The sequence below is a fragment of the Aquila chrysaetos genome, chromosome Z (genome assembly GCF_900496995.4).
Source record: "Aquila chrysaetos chrysaetos chromosome Z, bAquChr1.4, whole genome shotgun sequence".
NCBI lineage: Eukaryota > Metazoa > Chordata > Aves > Accipitriformes > Accipitridae > Aquila > Aquila chrysaetos.
This window is the reverse complement of record NC_044030.1, coordinates 786,479-806,630: the sequence shown is the minus strand read 5'-3', so window position 1 is coordinate 806,630 and position 20,152 is coordinate 786,479. Positions and strand designations below refer to the sequence as shown.

Genomic DNA, 20,152 nt, shown 5'->3' with positions numbered 1-20,152 from the left:
ATGAAAATTGCACTCATTTTTTAAGACCATCACTTCAAGTGATGGAGATTTGTTCAAGGTTAAGCAAAACAACAATAGAACTGAAGTTCATAAAGTCCATATAGTTCAGAATTTAAAGTTTTTGTGACTGTTGTTAGTATAACTGATGTTAGCAAGGTTGCTATATAAACTTGCCTTGCTGGAGCTGAATATTAACATTCTGTTTTGAAAGGAGCATTTTTACCCCTCTTTTTAAAATAGATTTCAAGACTGCCTGACTACAGACCAGGGATTTCACCCCCTATTTGTTCAAGTCCAAAAGTTTGTCTTTTGCACTCAAAGCTTGTTTTACTACTGGATGAATTCCTGCTGGTTCACTATGGAATTAATTCCTGCCGCATATTGATACTGATAGGAATGAACACTTTGTGGTCTCTTGGCCCATTTGTTCTGTGCTGACATCACATGTGCTTTTTTTATCCACTTACCTGGCCGTGTAAGAATTCCCCATGTTTAGGGGAATTCCTGTTACTGTGTCACTGATTTAATCTTGTGTGTATCATTTATTTTATATTGTTTTGCTGGTGATTATGGAGTATGGCATTTCTTATAACAATGGAAAAATGTCAATAATACTTACTTTACTTTTAGGATAAAGATGGAAAACCAATATTGCCAAAGCCTGAAGAAAAACCTAAGGTTAGAAAACTGACAGTATTGTAGGAGTGTGAATAGATACCCTGTTTTCTCCCTCTTTGTCATCACTTCTCTCTGTGCCATTATGTAAGTCTCGTGGTCTGCTTGTGTGTTTACTTCCTTGCACAAAAGCTGCTGATCTGAAGTGTCAGGTGAAGATTGGGTTTTTTTAAATTCACTGGCTGTGAATTAAGAGCTCATAGTAAGAAAAAGGTTTAGAGATTACCAGGATAGGAGAGAGTTACAGAAATGACTGCTGATACAAAGAAAAGCTGTATGGGGAGTTAGTGTAAGGTATTCCGTAGAAGTTTGTTGGAGCTATTGAAGGACAGAGAGGCGAAGCAGGAAAATCTTCTGTTTTCTTGACAGTTTCCTCTCATTAGTCATCAAATATAAAGGAACACAACTGGAAAGAAGGAAGAAGCTGCTGTGGACATTTTCCGAATCACAAAGAACAACTTGGACTTTGCAAAAAGTATCCATTGTGGCCTAGAAAGTGCAAGATAGAATGAAAAGATTGAAAGAGAAAGTTAGAAAGATTGATTTAAAATGCAGAGAAAGAAAGAAAAAATTAGGAAAAGCAAAGGAACTGTGCACTGAAGAAACTGAGGGCTTCACTTTGGAAATACTGTCAGTTGAGGAGTACTGCCAAAATTGGAAAAGTACGGAAAACCTCCGTTCTTCTGAAACAAGTGTGAAGGTCAGGACCAATCTGAGCAAGAATGACACTGTGCCTTTTTAGCAGAAATGTGAAGTCATTTGTGTTATTCAGGCTTGAAATATGGAGGAACACAAAGGCAGTGATGAAAAGACTTTATGTCTCTAAAAATTTGTGTGTCAGGTCTTAGACATGCAGTCATCTTGAGTGGGTGATATATGAGAACTGCACAGAAGGAACACCTGCCAAGCATGTCATAAGGAAAAAAATAGAGAGCAGCTATGCTCAGAGGGAACCAGGCACTAATGTTAGGAGACAAGCCTTTCTGTTTCACAGGAAGTACAAAAGAGATGGCACAGAAGAAAAACCCAAAAGCTCCAGAAGAGGAATGTGGCATGAGTTAAGGGAGGTTTGTTCGTAGTTTGACTAAAGTCCAGTACAAAACCAAAGCAGAAGATAAGCTCAGAATCATGAGGTCTTATGCCAAAAGAATTAAGTAGTTGGTAGAAGAATAAGTATCCCTATCCTCTTCCACCTCTATCAATGAGACACACACATATAATTAAATAGTTGTTCTGTAAGTGATTTACAGGGGTACTGAAGTCATATGTTACAGTATTTTTCTCAGCCCTGTGTCACTATTTATAATTTGAAGAAGGCGATTTTGAACAACATGTGTTTGCCAGTATTGCTGTGGTATCACCTGTAACTTAGATCTGTGAAACCAAAACCAGCAAAACAAAGAAGTTAGGTCAATGGCTGAAAAACCTTCATTCATTTACAGTTCTTCCTTGATGCCTGGTGAACGCAAAGTTCTTCTTCCTTCATGATTTCAACTGGGGTTTCTATTACTTTGGGCCCCGACTCAGCATACCCTTAAGCACATGCAGTGGCATTACTTTTGTGAAAAAAGTTACTATTGCCTAAATGCTTTTTTGATTTAGTGGTTGCAAGAGGAATTCAGACATTATGAAAAGTGGGGCCTTATGTTGATGAGACATTTTATAAAAACTTAGGGGCACTAATCGACAAAGGAAGGGAAGTAGGAGGGAAAATAAGAGACTCTCATTTAGAAATGTCATTTTACATATGAATTTGACCAAATGAGCCCTAACCAATTAAGTTCCATGTAGCAAGTGAATGGCAATCACTGCTAGCAAAGATTTGAACATTTAGGTGTAAACAATAGTTTGAAGGATCGTAGGAGCTTTAGTAATAGGTCACAGGATTTTATAGATCCCATAGTACTAGATCACATAGTATCAACAGGTTGTAATAGATCACGCAGTCAGGACCTAAAACTGCAGTTTATTCACTTTTCCCTAAAACATGTGCAGTGAAAAACACTGAGTGTCAGCAGTCAGTGCACAAGCTAAGAGAACTTCCAGGTGACACTGCCTCTGAGGGAACTCTACTTCTGCTGGAAAAAAAGAAATAAAATGGGAGAATCATAATCTGATGGTGCTGCTTTCCACTACCAATATGTAATTGATACTTGAAGTATTATAAGAACATGATGCTGTTACAGTAAATACTATCTAGTAAATATTAGCATTCCTTTTTTTTCTCATTAAGAGGTTGTATTTACCTTTTCAGTAGCCCTGTAAACAGTATGGAACATAATATTCTCTACATTATATTGACTTTTGGTAACAAAGCAACTGACTCATTCTGAAAAGTGGTTTTCTTAATTTTATGCACTGCGAAATTTGCTGTTTTGTTGCACGTAAATGTGAAAGGTTATTTTGGTGTAGGCTACAGAAGTTTTCCTGCTTTCTGAGTAGTTGAAATATAATTCTTGAAAAAATAAATTAAAAACAGGCAGTGAGTCACCTGTACCACATATGTCTTTTTTGCAGCCTTTGAGCGAATCTGATCTTGTTGATGAATTTTCAAAGGACTTTGCCTGCCCTGCACAGCCTGCAGTCCAATCCAAACCATCAAAGCCCAGCAGCATATCCAAAGTATGTCTTTCTACTTCACTGAAGATGCTAACACCTGATAAGTTTTGCTAAGACTGGATAATGCTACTATTTTTTCAAGAAAAATATTTTCTTCTGTTTCTGTTCCCCTCCCCGGCCCCGTTGCCTTCAGTGGAACATGCAGTATTGGCACTTAGTCTTTAATTGAGGGGCTTCTACCTTTAAATTTAGACTTTTCTGTCTTGTTTTGTACTGTATTTAAAAAAAAAAAAAGCTACTTAACAGGTACATTTTGAGTTTCTCACTGTATTCAATAAAATACAGTAAAATTTTTCTGTTTCAGAAGCCTTCGGATCCTGTGTCTGCAAAAACTACTAAGGATGAAGTAGTCCCTCGTGCCACAGCTTGCACTGTGCAGTCTTCAGCTCCATCAGCTGTGTCTTCAGTGAGTAGTGTTAGCTGGAGTTAAAGGAAAACTCAGTGCTTCGTTTATGCAATGGTATAGGACATTTTCAAGATGCTTATTTCAGTATTGCATATTCTTCCTCCATAGAGGTAAGCCACAAAGGCTGAGTGCTTTCCAAAAAAATCAGGTCAAGCACAAACTGAACAAGGAAGGTCAGTGACCTTCTTAATAGAGGAAGTCAAACTAACAGTTCTTGTGGTCTACTCTAGCTTTCAATGCTCTAAAAGGGATGCTGTTTGTGAACATAAGAGATGCTGCAGGAAAAGACAAATTCTGCCAAAAAATCATAATCATTGTACTGAATGTTTTGGAAGATTGCATTAATGGCTGACATTCTTGCATGTCTTCACAGAATATATATGTTTCTATTAAAAAAAACAAAACAAACAAACAACCCCCCTATGGAACATTTTAGCTGTGAGTAAATCTTTAGAAAGGAGAAACCTGTTTACAGAGCAACCTCTGTCAAAGTTTCCTTATGCTTTGAACTCAGCAAATCCCAAGTATGTGAAGACAATTAGGGAGAGAAGCATTACAGTTTTTTAGTTTACTTCTCAATTTTTACCTTAAGTAATGTGTGATTGGCGGCGGTAATACACAAACAGGTTTCTTCAGCTGCAGCTGAACTCCAAACTAAGAATTGTTTTTTATTATGTTGATACCCTTACAGGTTGGTCACGTGGCAGATGAAGCCCTGGAAGCCTTGTCCAGTAGCCTAGGAAAGAGGGAGCCTGATCCAGATGAAAAGAAACCTGCTGTGGACAAAGTTAAGGTAGAGAAACAATCAGACCTCCAAAAATAGACTGTTAATGTAATTATCTTCAGCATTACTGTATTTCCTCAGGCTAGAAACAATCTAGAGATAATATTTTCCCTTTTTTTAAAAAAAAAAATTTCCTTGTGAAACCAGTTGTGTTCTGCTTAGGAAGTACTAGTAGGATTTTAACACAGTGAGTACCTTTTCTTAATAATTTTGCCTATTAACAGTACAGTAGTTCTCTCAGCTTCCGAAAACTGCATTTGCATAGTGTTTGACTGCTGAACCAAAGCAGAATTAACATGCACATTAGAGGCAGCATACTGTATGGTCCTTTTTCAAAAGGAACCAAATTTATGATGAGTTGTTTAAATTAGGAATAATTAATAAAACTTTGGGTTTTGTCACTGATCCTGTTATTTTAACAGGAAGCCCCTTAAGTAAGTCACTGAAATATGTATATTCTGTCTAAGGGAATGCTGTTCATAGTCACAGTCTGAATACCCCCATTTGCCACCCCAAACCAGGGGCCAGATGGTATTGACTGGAGCCGAAAATAGAAAGGACAGCTCTTCTGCTGACCTGGAGCTCTATCAAACAAAAGTTCCCACAATTAGCTTTACTACCTTTTCTTAGTTGTCATCTTCCAACATAACTTGATGGGGGCTAGTCCTTTTTGAAGTTGGCTACCGATTTCTCTGTTCAGCCTTCCTTTGCATGCAGCCCAGATAGCTGTTGAGTGGATTTCACAAAAAATCAAGAATTAAGGCTCAGAGGTATAATGCTATTTTGTTATTGGTCCATGCTTGTCTATTTACTAAACTCTGTTGATCTTCATTGAAATAGATGGAGCTACTTCTGACATACACACGAAGAAACAGGCAGAGAAATGAAAGCTTTTTCAAGAGAAAAGGCTTTCTTTTCATTTTCATGAGATTTTTATCTGGTAGTTGGATTGAATTAGACTAATTGGAATCAGTAAACTGAAGACTTTGAAAGCTTGCTCATATGCATTTCTGTTGGGATGTAGTAATTTGTTTTTCTTAATATTACTTTTATTTTGCCTTCATAGGAGAAAGCCAAACAGGAAGAACACAAAAAACTGGGTGAAGATGAAGAAACAATTCCTCCAGAGTACAGATTAACAGAAGCAAAAGTAATTTATTTAATGTCTTGTCTTAGTCTTACTTTCCTTTCATTCTTCAGAATATGTGGATGAAACTGAAACTCCATTTCATTTTGAAATGTTGATGTTTAGTTCAGCCATTTTTATAGTATATAAAAATTGCAGTTTATAGTTCCTGAATATCTGACATCTAGCATTAGATGCCTACATAGGCACAGAAGTGGTTTAGATGTAAGTACCTACACATGAATAATTTTGGCTGAGATCAGTGCACTGGAGTCTTTCATTAGCTTTTTGTATTTTAGAACTTAATAAATTGTGATTGGTCAAAGCTGTTAAAAAACCCAATGCTTCAAGGTGGTATCACCACACGACTCATTTGACATAAATGGGTTGCTTAGGTATAGCCAAGACTTGCACAACACCTGCCACAGCTGCCATTGTGAAAAGATACGGCCTTTGTGGACTCTGCATCCAGGAGTACTGTTACCAGTCTGGAAGTTGGGATTTTATTTATTGATTGTGCTATTTCTGTGGAAATTGAAACATGAAGTAGGGAAGCTCAGAATCCCACACACTGAATCACTTTTCAGCACTCAGATGTTCTTAAGTTACAGGACCTGGATTTTTTTAAAGGACACCTAGAGTAACAGCAGTAGATGCTAGAGATTACTAGATCTGTTGTTCAGTGAACGGTCTCAGAGTACTTGTATTGCATGGTCATTTAAGGACTGCTTAGTTTAATATAAAGGGATTTTTGTTTTGTAGGATAAAGATGGGAAACCACTCTTACCAAAACCGGAAGAAAAGTTCCAGGTAAAAAAGTTAATATTCAGATAAATGTTTCATTCATGAATTACTTACCCAAATGTCAGGAAGGTTTCCCAGTCTTCAGTTGAAAAATGGAGATAGAGTGTGTTACCTGCTCACTTTTTAATAGATGAAAAGGCTTAAAAGCCTCTTCTTTTTTTCTTTTTAATCATAGCCCATGAGTGAAAATGATCTTTTAGAGGGTTTGACAGAAGGATTTTCCTGTTCTCCGTCACCCTCTGCACCATTACCTACACCGACTGTAACAACGGTGAGTGTATGTGATTTCTGGAATCTGTTTTATTTTCAAATTTTTTAAACAATCTTGATAATTTATTTGTTTCCCTTAAAGTTTATGTAAAATTTCCTAAATAAAATTAAATAACTAAAAATTAAATAAGTATTTAATAAATAAGTAATTTTTGCAAGAAATTAATAGGAGAGCAGTATTTTAATAATAAGAAAAAAATGAGGTAAGTTAGTTGTCATATCTTTTTACCAGTTGCATGCATAAGTAAAGCTTTGGAGTTGAGAATTTTGGAAGTGTTACTTGGGTATATAGAGGGGCTTGGTGAAATCTTACCTCCTCTGAAGTCACATTAAACCTGCCTCTGACTTAAGCTATGCCAAGGTTGAGATGGCAGATTGAACGTGAACAAACAGAGATGCAAAACAGTTGCAAAAGCTTCTCAGGGAGGGGTTTCAATCTGAAATAAGTAGAGCTTCTAGGAAAAATAAAGTCCTAGAACTAAACTGTATGGGCATTGCCTTTTCAATGCTTGGAATTTGATGCATATTTTTCTCTTAGTCCTCCGTGTTATTAATAATGCTGTGTCTTGTTTCAGAAAACCAAGGAGGGTGAAAAGCCTGCAGATTCCTCGGACATTATCTCTGCTGCGACAGTTTCTTCAGTGCACTCAGCAGCTCCTCTAGCTTCTACCTCAGTAAGCAACCTCTTCTGTAGATCCTGATCTCGAACTAAGAACTGACTAGTGAAGAGAGAGAGGAGCATGACCCGGCCAGTTTTACCAATATAGTCTGTTGCAAAGTTGAATAATTTATTGCTAACACTGGCTACTGGGGGGAGGAAAATGTTCCCTCTGGGAGGGAAAAAGTGTGAGTTTCTGGACACTTCATGTTCAACTGACTGCAAGGACTGGTGTGTCCATTTTGTCCGAGTTCTGCTCACTGTCGTATTTCAGCCTGCCTTTGAAACCTCCTCACCTGTGCTTGGAAAAGGAAGTGCCCAGTCCTGTGCTGATTCCTCCAGAGTTACTGAGGACGTCAGAGGATGTGTGCATTTCCTTGCTATGGGTCGATGCGGGTAGTTACCTATGTGCAAGTGGTTTCATTTTTAGGCTTGGGCCTTTAGCCGAACCACACCTTTCTTTTCCTGGTTAGGTAATGAGAACATTTAAAATAATAACAGTGTAGTCATTACCGTAGTGGCAAAGTCATCTTTTAAGCCTATAAGAGGAGGAGTTCGAGGTTAATGGCGGTACAGGCAGCGCCATGACCTCATTTTAATACCAGGAGAACTTTCCTTCTTTGCATTTAGTGGCAATGTTGCCTGCCTCAGTCTTTCTCCATTTTGATCTGTGCAGTGGGAGCTCCCTCTAGTGTTGCCAGCCTAATTTGAAAGGGGAATACAAAGCTCCTCCTACCTGGGTTTTAGTTGGTTATAAAAGGGCTTTTTTTTCTAACTCGTGTTTGAATAAAACTGGTGTAGATTAGCAAAAGACCATAAATAATGGGAAGATAAAAATGTTAATAAGTTTTAATTCAGATTGACACTTGCTTAGCAGCTAATCTGCAGTGATAATGATGTTTGCAAAATGAATGGCAGTTACCAAACACAATATTTTCATAGAACTGTGCTCATTAGATCAGTTAGGCTTATATGTAACAAAAGAAAGCCATTAAAATAAATTCCATAACCCCTTCTTGAAATTATGTTTTCTGGAGGTCTAAATATTCTGTAATTTTTTTCCCCAGCTATTGCACTACATTGTAATTACAAAGGGAGAGCTGATTGTTCATTGTTCACTGAAGTTGACAGTTCATTAGTCAGTACTTACATTAGCTTGCTGAATTAAATTATTTTTACAGCAGATTTGCTTTCATGAATGTGTTTATACTTTGTTAGGGAGGAAAAGAGATGGATGAAGCCTTGGATCTCCTGTCCGATTCCCTGGGAGAGAGGGAACCTGACCCTGATGAGAACAAACCAGTTGTGGATAAAGTAAAGGTAACAAAAGACATTCTGAAACTTGTGCAGTCTGGGGAAAAAAAAACAAAACCAAACAACAACAACAAAAAAACCCAAATCTGAGATACTTACCTTACTTCTTAGAGAATTTTTTTTTAATGGTATATTGCAATACTTCTATACTTGTAGGAGTATATGACGTGATTTTTTCAGATGTAGGATGAAGGTTACTAGGAAAAAAAACCCATACCCTTGTGTTGTCCTATGTGTAGGTGTATCAACCACTCTTCAGTCAGCTGCATTACTGTGTGTTTTGTGACAAATGTTGAATTAGTTAATACACTTTAGCCGCTTGGAGGGAAGTGTTGAAATATTACAGGAAGTTTGCAATAATTCGATTTCAGTGCTTTTTATTGTCATTATTCTAATTATTTTTCAGATGTCTTCTCTGGCCTCTGTTTCTAATATTAATTTTGTGGCCTTCTTTTTGTCAAACTTTGACTTCTATAACCCCCCATATACCAAGTTCATCAACAGATGTATTAATTTAATCAGTCCCATTTTTTAACTTACTTGTTTCTGCTTGTTTTGTCTTCATTCAGTCTTTCTTCATATAATTGTATAAAGACATTTCTGCTAATAAGAAAATCAGATGCATTTCTGCATAATAGTGGTAGTAATAGCAAATTGTAAACTGAAATACTTAAGGTAAAGGACATTACTGGGGATAAAAAACACCATAAGCTGCCAATGAATAAATTTAGGCTGGAATCTAGAAGGAGATTTCTAATCTCAGACCAGGCTCCATTGTGGAGGTTGTTGGCTGCCTTAGGAACAGGTTTATACAGTCCGGGTAGCGTTGTCCCTTGCCATAGCAAGGGAGTGAACGTTTGAGGTTTGAGATCTCAGCAGCTCCTGTGCTTCAGTGGAGCTGTAGGAGCCCAGCTTTCTTCATGCGTTGTTCTTTACAAAGGCATGGAAAATGTTTATATTCAAAAAATGCAAAATAAAAGATAAGAGATCCTTAAAATGTCTGTGTTAACAAATACAAAAATATTCTTCAACAATATCCTTAAGAACCTACTTGTATCTAAACCAGGTGTCTTGTTCGGCATGTTTCTGGTATGTTTGCCAGAAATCAAAGCAGCATAGTCTGAAAAATAAACGTACTGGAAGGAATGCTTCCCTCCTTGATGCAGTTTTCAGGAGCTTGTGGTGCTCTGCCTTCTAGTTGTGTTGGATTTGAAACTGACTCTGGCTCCTAGGTCTGATGAGAAATACAGGCCACTTTTGATCAGTTTGGGTGTGAGGTGGATAAATGCCCTGGGTTCTGCTAAAGGTACTCAGATGCATTCACAGGTAAGACATTGCAGGAACATCAGTTTTGTGTTAAAGCTATGTGCATGGATGAGATTTGATGCAGAAGTGTGGAATAACTCCTTTTAGTGATATTGTTGAAAAGCAGAACTGAAAGTTGATGTAATTTTTTTTTTTTTTAATGTTGGGATGCTGCTGTGTATATATATATATTTAACTTATTAAATGTGAACACTTAGAGCTAGTAGTTTAGAACTTTCAGGCATGAAACACACTTCATAGTGAAATAAATATATGGGTTTTTTTCTGGTAGTTTTAAAATTTTAAATTCAAAAAAGGCATCTGTCCTAAGTTTAATGAGCACTCTGACTTACTGTTTGCTAATATTTCTAACATCAGTATTAAAAGTTATTAATAAATTAAATGCTTTCAGGAAAAGGCTAAATCTGAACACAGAGACAAACTTGGAGAAAGAGATGATACTATCCCCCCTGACTATCAAAAACTTCTGGAGTCAGGTGAGCAGGTAAGGAAAAGCTTTGTTAGTTTTTATTTGCAACACCAGAAATTTGTGCATATGAGCCAGTCTGTCCTCTTTGGAATTACGAGAAGAACAGGGAAGCTGAATAAGTGAGTAAATCTGTGTACTATATTAATGTATTTGGGTTAAACATGTAAATATCCTATACTTATAGAGTAGCTCTGTATATCCTTGCATGCATTTAATTCAAAAAAACAAAGGAAAAAAATAGTTGTGGTTTGCTTTGTGTTTTTTTTTAATTAGGCAATCTGAACAAATAAATCACTTTGAACCACCCAGTAGCAATCAATGTCCTGGAGATTTAGCAGTATAGATTCCAGTTACACTGGCTCAGTGTTTTAGGTGCTCCAGAAAACCAGGTGAAAAAATGGAGTGTCTCCCTTTAAACAGCTTGGCTCTGTAGTCTGCTTTTAAACAGGAGAAACTTGCAAACTATGGGTAATAACACTTATTCATTCCAAGTAGTTTCATTCCAAGTTTGGGGACAAAGTGCACATACAGGTATTACCTTGGTGGTATACCTAAAGCCCTGTAAAACTGCTATTCACTGGAGCACGTGACTGCTCTGACAGTGATTTGATCTTTTGTGGATCAGGAAGCTGTTTTTACAGTACACTACAAGGACAGAAAGATGATACCACAGACGTAGTCAAAGTAACAGACCATGAAAACACATCATGAACTGACTTTGACTACATAGCACGAGAAAGAAAGAAATCCGTTCAGAACAGTGCAACTTTATGGGTAATCTGTAAACTCCCAATGTCATACATAAGTATTTGTATCTTAAAACTAACCTGACCAGTTCAAAATGAGGATGTAATTTTTCTTCTTCCAAGGGTGAACCAGTAAAGCCAACAGCAAAGGATGATGTGAAACACAAAGAACAAAAGGTAACATTTCTGATATTTTTGTTCTGTGTTTGTTTCATGCTGTGTGCTCTGATCTTTTCTTTGAAGTACTGTCATTGTAGGCTCAAGGTGTGATTCATTGCAAATTCTCCTAAATGTTACTGAATGCAGTAGGTAACAGTAACAGTGTGGACAGTAAAACTTTTGTGAAGAGTAAGTCTTCACAGTAAATACAGGTTTTATGCACAACTACACTATGAACATTAAGGTCCAGAATTCAAAGAAATTGTGTATCTTGGAAACATCAAATAGACATCTGTGTTCTAACATATGTGTAGAGCTCAGGTATGTTTTTTTTTAAGAAAGGGATATTTAAAGCAGACATAAATTCCTGAAACATTAATTTGACTGTGGGATGTATTGCGTATTGTGTGACTTCAGAATTAAAATTATTGCAGAAGCCTACAGATGACTCCGCAGCTATTGATGCCCTGTCAGGTGACTTTGATACTTGTACAAAGGCTCCTGCCAAGCAAAAGCACTCAAAGGTAGGACATTTTCTGCTAATAACTTGCAAAATAAAGAGTTTTTCACTAGTCTGTTGAAGTTCCTCACTTTTCTTTGCAGTAGCTCAGTTTAGGTTTAGAGCTAGCCTCTTTGGAAGATGCTGTCCAGATGCAGTGATTGTCTTACTACTATAATGGAAATTTGATGTGTCTTGCTGTATACTAAATGTTTGGAAGAAGGAAGGTGTGTGGTATTTAGAGTCTTCTAGAGAGGTAAGACAGGCTTGGAGAAGTAAGTGGAGCAGAGAATTGTGGTAACAGTTTTTGTACAGATTAGAGTGTCCAAAAATTGTAGAGAAGCAGGGAAATCTTTCTGCAATGATTGCATGTGCTACCTAGCTAGCAATAGTTGTAGGCTGGAACAGAAAAACAGTTCAAGAGGGTTTTGCAGAGAGAAATGTTAGGAGTAGAAAAGAGTTTTAGTTGTGTTAGGGAAAATAGTAGAGCTGAGAAGAAAGGTGAGGAAGGAATGGACTGGAGAGGTCTTGTAACGAGAAATGGAGCGTGCATTTGTCATATAATCATCTTAAACACAGCTGACAGACAGCTGTCAGACTTTTCCCAGCAAAGTGCTGCACATGCGAGGCTGTATGAAATGAACTAGCAGCAGAAGTTGCATAAATCTGGAGGTCACCAACATGAGGATGGTGTTGGAGAAAGGATGGTTGTGCTGGAAAAGAGTGTGAAGGACGGGACGGAGGTTTAGTCCACATGTGAGAAGAATGACTGTCAGACGTGTTTTCTGCTTGCTCTTAACTCGGCATTTGTTACCTGGAGTTTGGACAGAGGGAGAGGTCTTGTATGGCTTTGAGACATCCACCATGCCACTACGATCACCTTACATGCTTCCTTGGCAGAGGAGCCCAAGGGTGCTCTGGGGCAGCTGGTGGGATATCGGTGTGAAAATCATGGACTGCTTTTGTCTCTACAAGTGCTCAAACTAGTTAAGAACCAGTAACTCCCTCCTGTTAGCCATTTGCTCCCTTACTCTCTAGCATGTGCTAAGCAGAAAGGAGGCTTGCTGTCAAGTAAATTAATGTGCAAGGTCCTGCTCCTGGGTCAGGGCAACCCCCTGTATCAATACTGGCTGGGGATGAAGGGATTGAGAGCAGCCTTGCAGGGAAGAAGGACTTGGGGGTACTGGGGGATGAAAGGTTGGATGTGAGCTGGCAATGTGCGCTCGCAGCCCAGAAAGCCGACTGTATCCTGGGCTGCATCCAAAGCAGCGTGACCAGCAGGTCGAGGGAGGGGATTCTGCCCCTCTGCTCCGCTCTGGTGAGACCCACCTGCAGTACTGCGTCCAGCTCTGGGGTCCCCAGCACAGGAGAGACAGGGACCTGCTGGAGCGGGTCCAGAGGAGGGACATGGAAATGATCAGAGGGATGGAACAGCTCTCCTATGGAGAAAGGCTGAGAGAGCTGGGGTTGTTCAGCCTGGAGAAGAGAAGGCTCCACAGAGATCTTACTGCAGCTTTTCAAAGGGGGCCTATAAGAAAGATGAGGACAAACTTTTTAGCAGGGCCTGTCGTGATAGGACAAGGCGTAATGGTTTTAAACTAAAAGAGGGTAGGTTCAGACTAGATATAAGGAAAAAATTTTTTACAATGAGCATGATGAAACACTCGAGCAGGTTGCCCGGAGAAGTTGTGGATGCCCCATCCCTGGAAACATTCAAGGCCAGGTTGGATGGGGCTCTGAGCAAACTGGTCCAGTGGAAGGTGTCCCTGCTCATTGCAGGGGGGTTGGACTAGATGACCTTTAAAGGTGCCTCCCAACCCAAACCATTCTATGATGTGACATGTTCTATCCTATGCCCTGGTCCCTCACTTGCAGGCAGAGGGTATGGTACACATTGTTTTGAATGGTGAGTAGCTTTTGTACTCAGCTGGGTAAAGCAGCTGCTGTTGCCTCTCATCTGCTACTGACTCCTGCCAGCCTGTCCCTGCCTTTTTCCTGCAGTCATGACCTCCCTGCTTCCTGCAAGGAGAAAGAAAAAACAAAGCTCGAATTTACAAGATCTTTGATAGAACCAGTATATTAGCAGTCAAAAATTAAATCCCTTGGACAGACACAGCTGTGGAAGCATGCATAACCAGTTCTCCAGTGAAATTCTGCACTAGCTTCCTTAAGCTTATCCTACAAGGCACCCAGTTACCAAGAGCGAATTATAAGTTTGTCCATAGTGAAAACGTTGATTATGATCATCTGTGCTTTTATGCTGTGTTTGTTCCTCTCCTGGAGGGCAGAGAAGAAGCAGCTTTGAAACTGAAGTTCACATCAGATGTATTTCCTGGGAGGAAATAGCTGTGTTTCCAAATTGCTCTTCTGACCACTGCAGTGCTTCCCCAGGTGCTTCCCTGGACATGGAATCCTCAGGCGGCCTAAGGCAAACTATTGGTGTTTTAAGTGCTGTTTTGTTTGGTTATGAACTTCGGAGCTAAATCTTCTGCTGCTGTGTTACTGCTTTGTAGTAAATCTGCCCATACATATCAGCTTTTTTATCAGTGTATGCTTTCTGGTGCTCTAGTCTCCCCAGTGTTAAACAAGGCTCCAGATTCCAGCATGCTGTGGACTACAGGCAGTAATTACATGCACATATCCTGCGTTGAGCTCTCTCACACCTTAGCAACCACATTTAAAATAATGTGTTATGGCAGGTGAAAAAGCAGGAGCCATCAATTCTCTATTCTGTTTGTAACTGTAATTATTTTTTTTTCTTTGGAGTGTAGGACAAAAGTGGAAAGGAAACCATCACCACTAAACCAACCCCAAAGGGTAAAGGAAAACCAAAAGACCCTAAAACGGTAAAAACATACATACTATAATATGGACAGTCATAGTTACCACACACTATAAACATGAAAGATGGGCAACTGGATTTTGGATTCATAATACATGAATATTACTTTGGGGAGAGTTTTACATCAATAGATTGAACTTCATTTTTGTAAGCATGTACATAGGAGAAAAGCACCTGTCTATGTAGTTCAAGGGAAATTTTCAATAAACAGGGGCTAAAATACATTTCTTTCAGAGAGAGTGTGGTCTTCTACAGGAGGCTCAGTGCATGCTCCACAGGCTTCTCATTCCCATATTTGCTGATCTGAGAGTCACACTTCACATGCCTATAGCTGACTCGGGATCCCCATCACTTCTCTCTTTTCTTCCAGTTTTAAATAACAGCATTCTAAAAGTGATTAGAGTGTACTCCTTCAACACATCCATTTCTCAAATTGTTATCATAATTTATTTTAAAATAATGAATTAAAACTGACATACATTCATAAATAAGTATGCAGAATGAATCTGGTGGGAAACAGAAGGCAGCTGTTTCTATTAAAAAAAAAAAAAAAAAAAAAAAAAAAAAGGTTGCTTGGTTCTTGTCATCCGGAAATACAGAAAATGGATTTAGGTGAGGGTGAAACTTTTCCCATCACGTTGTTCTCTCCCAGGATGCATGCAGGTAGATGCCTGAATCAGATGGTAATAACTGCTCTGGAAATTTTATGTTTCACGTTTCAAGTGTGAGGGGATTTTTCATTATTACAAAATTGCCACATATGTCTTTTGTCTTATAATTCTTGATGTAAAAGTGGGGGGTGGTCTTTAGCTCCTCTTCAGAAGGATGTATTTTTTTAATGTTCCAAGTTGTGACTGGATCACTAGCATGAGTAAACGGATGTTGAGAAATAGGATGTGAAGAGGTCAGTCACAGCCCTCTTTATCTGAAACAAAGTAAGTGATGGTAGAAACATGAAAATACATATACAAAACAGAAGTTACAAATACTGTTGCTAAACTTTCTGCGTTTCAAGTGCAGATCCTGTTTATGTCTGGATTGTGATTTGTGATGAGTATGTGTCACTGGGTTTTTGGGGGTTTGGGTTGGGGGTTTTTTTTTTTTCAGATTTTTAGCTTACTATCTCATGCTTCTCTTGCTTTTTAGGCAAAGGGACAGTCCTCCAGCAGCAAATCTGAGAAGCAGAAAACAAGCTAAACATTAACATTTTGGGGTGAGATTTCTTCCTCTCTCTTCTCCGAACTACCACAAACAACTCATGCTAGTGTTATTAAAGCTAAGTTTTATTGACAGTCTTTCAACTGAACCAAAACATGGTTAGAGACGCTGTTAGACACAGTGCTTGGAATGACTTTGAACTTCGGTGTTCCCAGGCAGAAGAGGACTTACTTTTTTTCCACACCCTTTGTCCATACAGTTCGTACAGAATTACTTCATGTAGCTAAATTCCTTTAGGTTCATGTAACAAAGAATTGCAAGGCATGACACACTGCTTCCCTAGTAAGACCTTTTTATGGTGTAATGAAGACCAAGCACATTTCAGCTGGTTGTTTCTATCTTTAGGACAGTGAGTTTACGTCGTTATTTCTGCACCAGGCTGATTTTGGAACAGGGTCCAGAACAGATATACAAAGCCCCACAGCTAAGCTGGCAGGTAGAGCAGGTATCAGTGTTCCACTCTCAGCTTTCCCAGCACAAACACAGCCTTGTTCTTTGCACATGTTCCGTTGCCATCACGTACTTCTTTGTACTTAGCTTGATGATGCCCTTAACGTAAGGGTAAGTAATGGGAGTCTTTCATCATCGTCATTAGTTCATGGAAGTATTTACTTTGATGCTTGACACAAGTGCTTCAGGCTGGAGGGTCTCCTGAGGTCTGGAGGAGATAGGCAAGGGCATGTCCAGCGTTCAGCACCATCCACCCACGTGTGAGCCAGCAGGGTCTGAGTTCTGGCTTTCTGAAGAACCTGCAGAGGAGCCTCTCTCCTCTGGCAGCAGAGGCAGTCCCGGCTCCTCTGAGAGTGTGAGTAATTATATGCAGCGAAATGCCCTGCGAAGATTTGGCAACTGACTTCGAATGGGCAGGAGAAAGATGCATCGTTACTGCCTATCTGCAGTGGACTGCTACCGTAGCTGCATTATCACTTCCAAATAATACCTGATCTCTTGTGATATTAAGTCTTCCTGGATTTCTTTCTGCCACTAGAGACTTATGTTTCCAGTAATTCTTCCCAGATTTATTTTGGGGTTTTTTTTTTCCAATTTAAAGAACATAAAGCACTCTAACTTTTTTTTCTTTTTCTTCCCCCCAGGATCTTGGTGCATCATGTTAAATCTCTTCTTTCTGTTGGTGGATAAATATTCCTGAAGAACAAAAGCTGGTGCAAAAAGCATGTGGTTATTCTGGGTGGTTTTTGTACAGCGATACTTGCTGGACTTTTTTCATATTTTCTTCTTTCTCAGTAGTAGATTAAGGTGTTGGGTTTTTTTTTTGCCCTAGCCATTCATTTTATTATACTCATATACTTCAACTTTTTTGTAATTTCTTCAGTTTTCAGAGGGAAAGAATGCTTTATATTTGCAAGAAATATATTTCATAAATGAATAGCAATGCCAAAAAAATCTGCAGACTTTTGCACATAATCTCCACATAGTGCCTGTAAATCTCAGAAGAATTTGTATGTGCTAGCATTTTTAACATTGCAGTGAATGCATTAAGTATTCTGGAATATAAGGATCTTTAGTTATCCTCAGCCCACCTCAGCCTGGCTGTGCAGTCTTTTCTCAAGCCAGTTCCTGGTAGGAAACTATAAGTAAGCTGTGGGTAGCTAAAGAATGAGAAGCTGGGGATTAACCGTTTCATCAAGTGCATCCAGTAATAAGTATTTTGGATGCTGCCTTAACTGTAGTTAAAACAACAAAAACACCAGATAAGGATTTTAGTGGCTTTTTTTTTCTTTCCAATCGTATCTGTACTGTTATGTCGTAATTTCAGGAGTCTCCTGGACTGAACAAATACAAATCCTAGTGTAACAATGACACCGTTACCATCACAGAAGAGGAAATAAAGAAGGTACATGAGCCTTAGCAGAGATCAAAGAGAAGTTCAGGTCAACAGGCGGACTTTTTTTTATCTTACTTTGCACTGTTTCTAGTCCTTGCTTCTGTTCCTCGCACTCCAGAAGGGAATGCAGAAATAGGGCAGAAGTTAATGCTGCAAGGAACAATGTCACGTTCACCTGCTCTGCAAGAGAACAGGCATGAGTAGGCGCCTCTCCTAAGTCTGCTGCAGACAGGGCTGTCGCGACTGAGGTGCACCAAGTGCCTCCATGTGTTTTCCTCTGTCTTCATAACCTGCAAAACATCTTTTTGCACATCCTTATACACGTACTGCTTCACCTTTAGCTTGCAGAGGAAGGTCATACCAACATTTGTACTGATACCAAAATCAGACTCTAGTATGTAGCGTTGCAGACGGAGACAGCCCGGAGATTTAAGTTGGGGATATTTAGACTTTTGACTGTACTTTACAGTCTGTACAGAGAACCTGTGTCACACTAATAAAAGTTTTTAAGAATGCATTACGGTGTTGTAACTTTTCATTTATTACTGCTGTTATCTGAATAGCTATTGTAAGACAAATCCTAGAAATAATTTAAAAATCCCAAACATTGGCATATTGAAACAATACAATGCGTTTAGAAAAAAACCTGCAAAATACTTGTCAGTGATGCTTCACGAAGGCCCTCACAATCTGATCAAGATCCAGCTACAGGTTTTTCCCCTTTCCTTTGGTTTTCAAAGCTGTGTCACAGTTAACTAGGACCAAATTTAACTTGTGGGCTCCCATTGTGTAGGGAAGCAGCTAAAAGATTAAGACCTAAGCACAAGAGACAAAGTGATTATTTTGCTGAAAAATTCCAATTAGAGTATTTGTTGAAATGTACAATATACAAATGGTTAACAGTCATTCTCAGGCGACAGAAGAAACACTGTGTTCTAATGAAGCGTGTGAACCCTGCCCAGCATCCCTGTGTCCTGAGTGAGTGGTTTGGACCACTTAAAGAATCACCATCAAAGGTATTGGCAAAAGTGATTTAATAGGAATTTATAAAACTGTGACTTCACAAATTTCGATGGCAAGGTTCACTCTATTACTTAATACATGGATGAAGCATACAAAGAAAAATCAAGTTGGAATCAAAACGAGAATGATTTATACAGAGACCAAAGACACAAAAGGGTAAGGGAGAAACATACAAAGGAAAATATTAGAATCTATTTTTCATGATTTGCACGGAGATCTGAGGTGCAAAAAGGTAAGGGAGACCCTCCTGTTGAGTCATGAGGTTCAAGGAAGACTCCCTTGCTTTCTAAACTCCTGATGGAGCTTAGGGGCAGCTGGATCCACTCCTAGTCCCAGACCTGGGTAACGGTTTATATCTAAAGGGATTATGTGTGCAGCAGCAGTCTGAGGTTCATTCATATTTTGAGGTGAATTACAAAATCTAGCAGAATTTGGTGATTTTAACATTTACAGAGTGATTAAATAGAATTTACTACAATCACAACAGTGGCAGTTACAGTTTCAAAAGGGCAGTATTTATTCTACACTTGCTGTCGGATACCTGGGTCAAGTCACACACACGCACGCACACGGACACCAAGATATATAAACAGAGGTATACCTGTTAAAAATTTCCCTGGAGTTCAGTGAAATATTAATGTGAAATGTCTCGGCATTTTTCTCAACGGGCGAAGGGTTGAGCCTTGAGGAGCAGAGGGTATCAGCCCAGTTCCTGTTGTCGGCTCTCACCGACAGTCCTCTGATTTTTGCCAACTGGAGAGTTTGCGAGCTCCGAGAGGCATCCGCCGCAGAAGGAGCGGCTGGTCGCAACCCGCTGCAGCCCAGGAGAGCTCCAGGGGCCTCACTTGGTACTGCTGTTTATAGGATCGGGAGATGACCGGCTTTAGTCGGCAGCAAATTACTGGAATTCCAGTAACACTGGCACCGTTTCACTCAAGCTATGATCCAGACAAAAGGGATGTTCCAAGGCTGGCAGGGGATGACCGTTCCCACTCTCATTCCCCGCGTCTGCCAGGCAAAAGGAATTCTTGGTACGGCCAGTGCTGCTCCCTGCCTTAGCCATGCAAGAGTTCCTGGCATGGTCAAGGGATGCTTAACCACCCAACTCGTTACGCAAAGGCCAAGGCATAACGGGAGTTCTGAGGCCGTGGAGCGGCCCAGGAGGTGGAGGGAAAGGCACCTCCACAGCCTGTACCTGTTCGGATTCTCTCTGGACTGTGCAGACAAGCAGTTCAGTCTTACGTGCTTCTGGTTTTGAGAGGGCCACAGCGCACAGAAGTCCCACATGTTTATTGCAAGTCTGCTCATACAGCTCGATCACTGAAATTTATTGTGTTGAGAGAAATGACATATCAACATACCTGTTTC

At 39.4% G+C, this 20,152-nt stretch overlaps 1 protein-coding gene across 8 annotated transcripts in view; it reads left to right on the top strand.

Moving 5' to 3' along the window:
• CAST (calpastatin) overlaps positions 1-18,278 on the top strand; it is a 65,399-nt gene extending 47,121 nt beyond the window's left edge. For 7 of the 8 annotated variants that reach the window (XM_030004805.2, XM_041120913.1, XM_030004803.2 and 4 more), the window contains 15 exons: positions 631-678; positions 3,193-3,297; positions 3,599-3,700; positions 4,392-4,493; positions 5,551-5,634; positions 6,373-6,420; positions 6,590-6,685; positions 7,260-7,358; positions 8,561-8,662; positions 10,374-10,466; positions 11,321-11,374; positions 11,791-11,880; positions 14,622-14,701; positions 15,844-15,910; positions 17,010-18,278. In XM_030004805.2, coding sequence (XP_029860665.1) covers positions 631-678; positions 3,193-3,297; positions 3,599-3,700; positions 4,392-4,493; positions 5,551-5,634; positions 6,373-6,420; positions 6,590-6,685; positions 7,260-7,358; positions 8,561-8,662; positions 10,374-10,466; positions 11,321-11,374; positions 11,791-11,880; positions 14,622-14,701; positions 15,844-15,901 — 1,161 coding nt within the window. In that variant the 3' untranslated portion in view covers positions 15,902-15,910; positions 17,010-18,278. The remainder of the gene's footprint in view (positions 1-630; positions 679-3,192; positions 3,298-3,598; positions 3,701-4,391; positions 4,494-5,550; positions 5,635-6,372; positions 6,421-6,589; positions 6,686-7,259; positions 7,359-8,560; positions 8,663-10,373; positions 10,467-11,320; positions 11,375-11,790; positions 11,881-14,621; positions 14,702-15,843; positions 15,911-17,009) is intronic. The other variant, XM_030004804.2, reaches the window with a different exon arrangement.
• Positions 18,279-20,152: the final 1,874 nt, after the last annotated feature.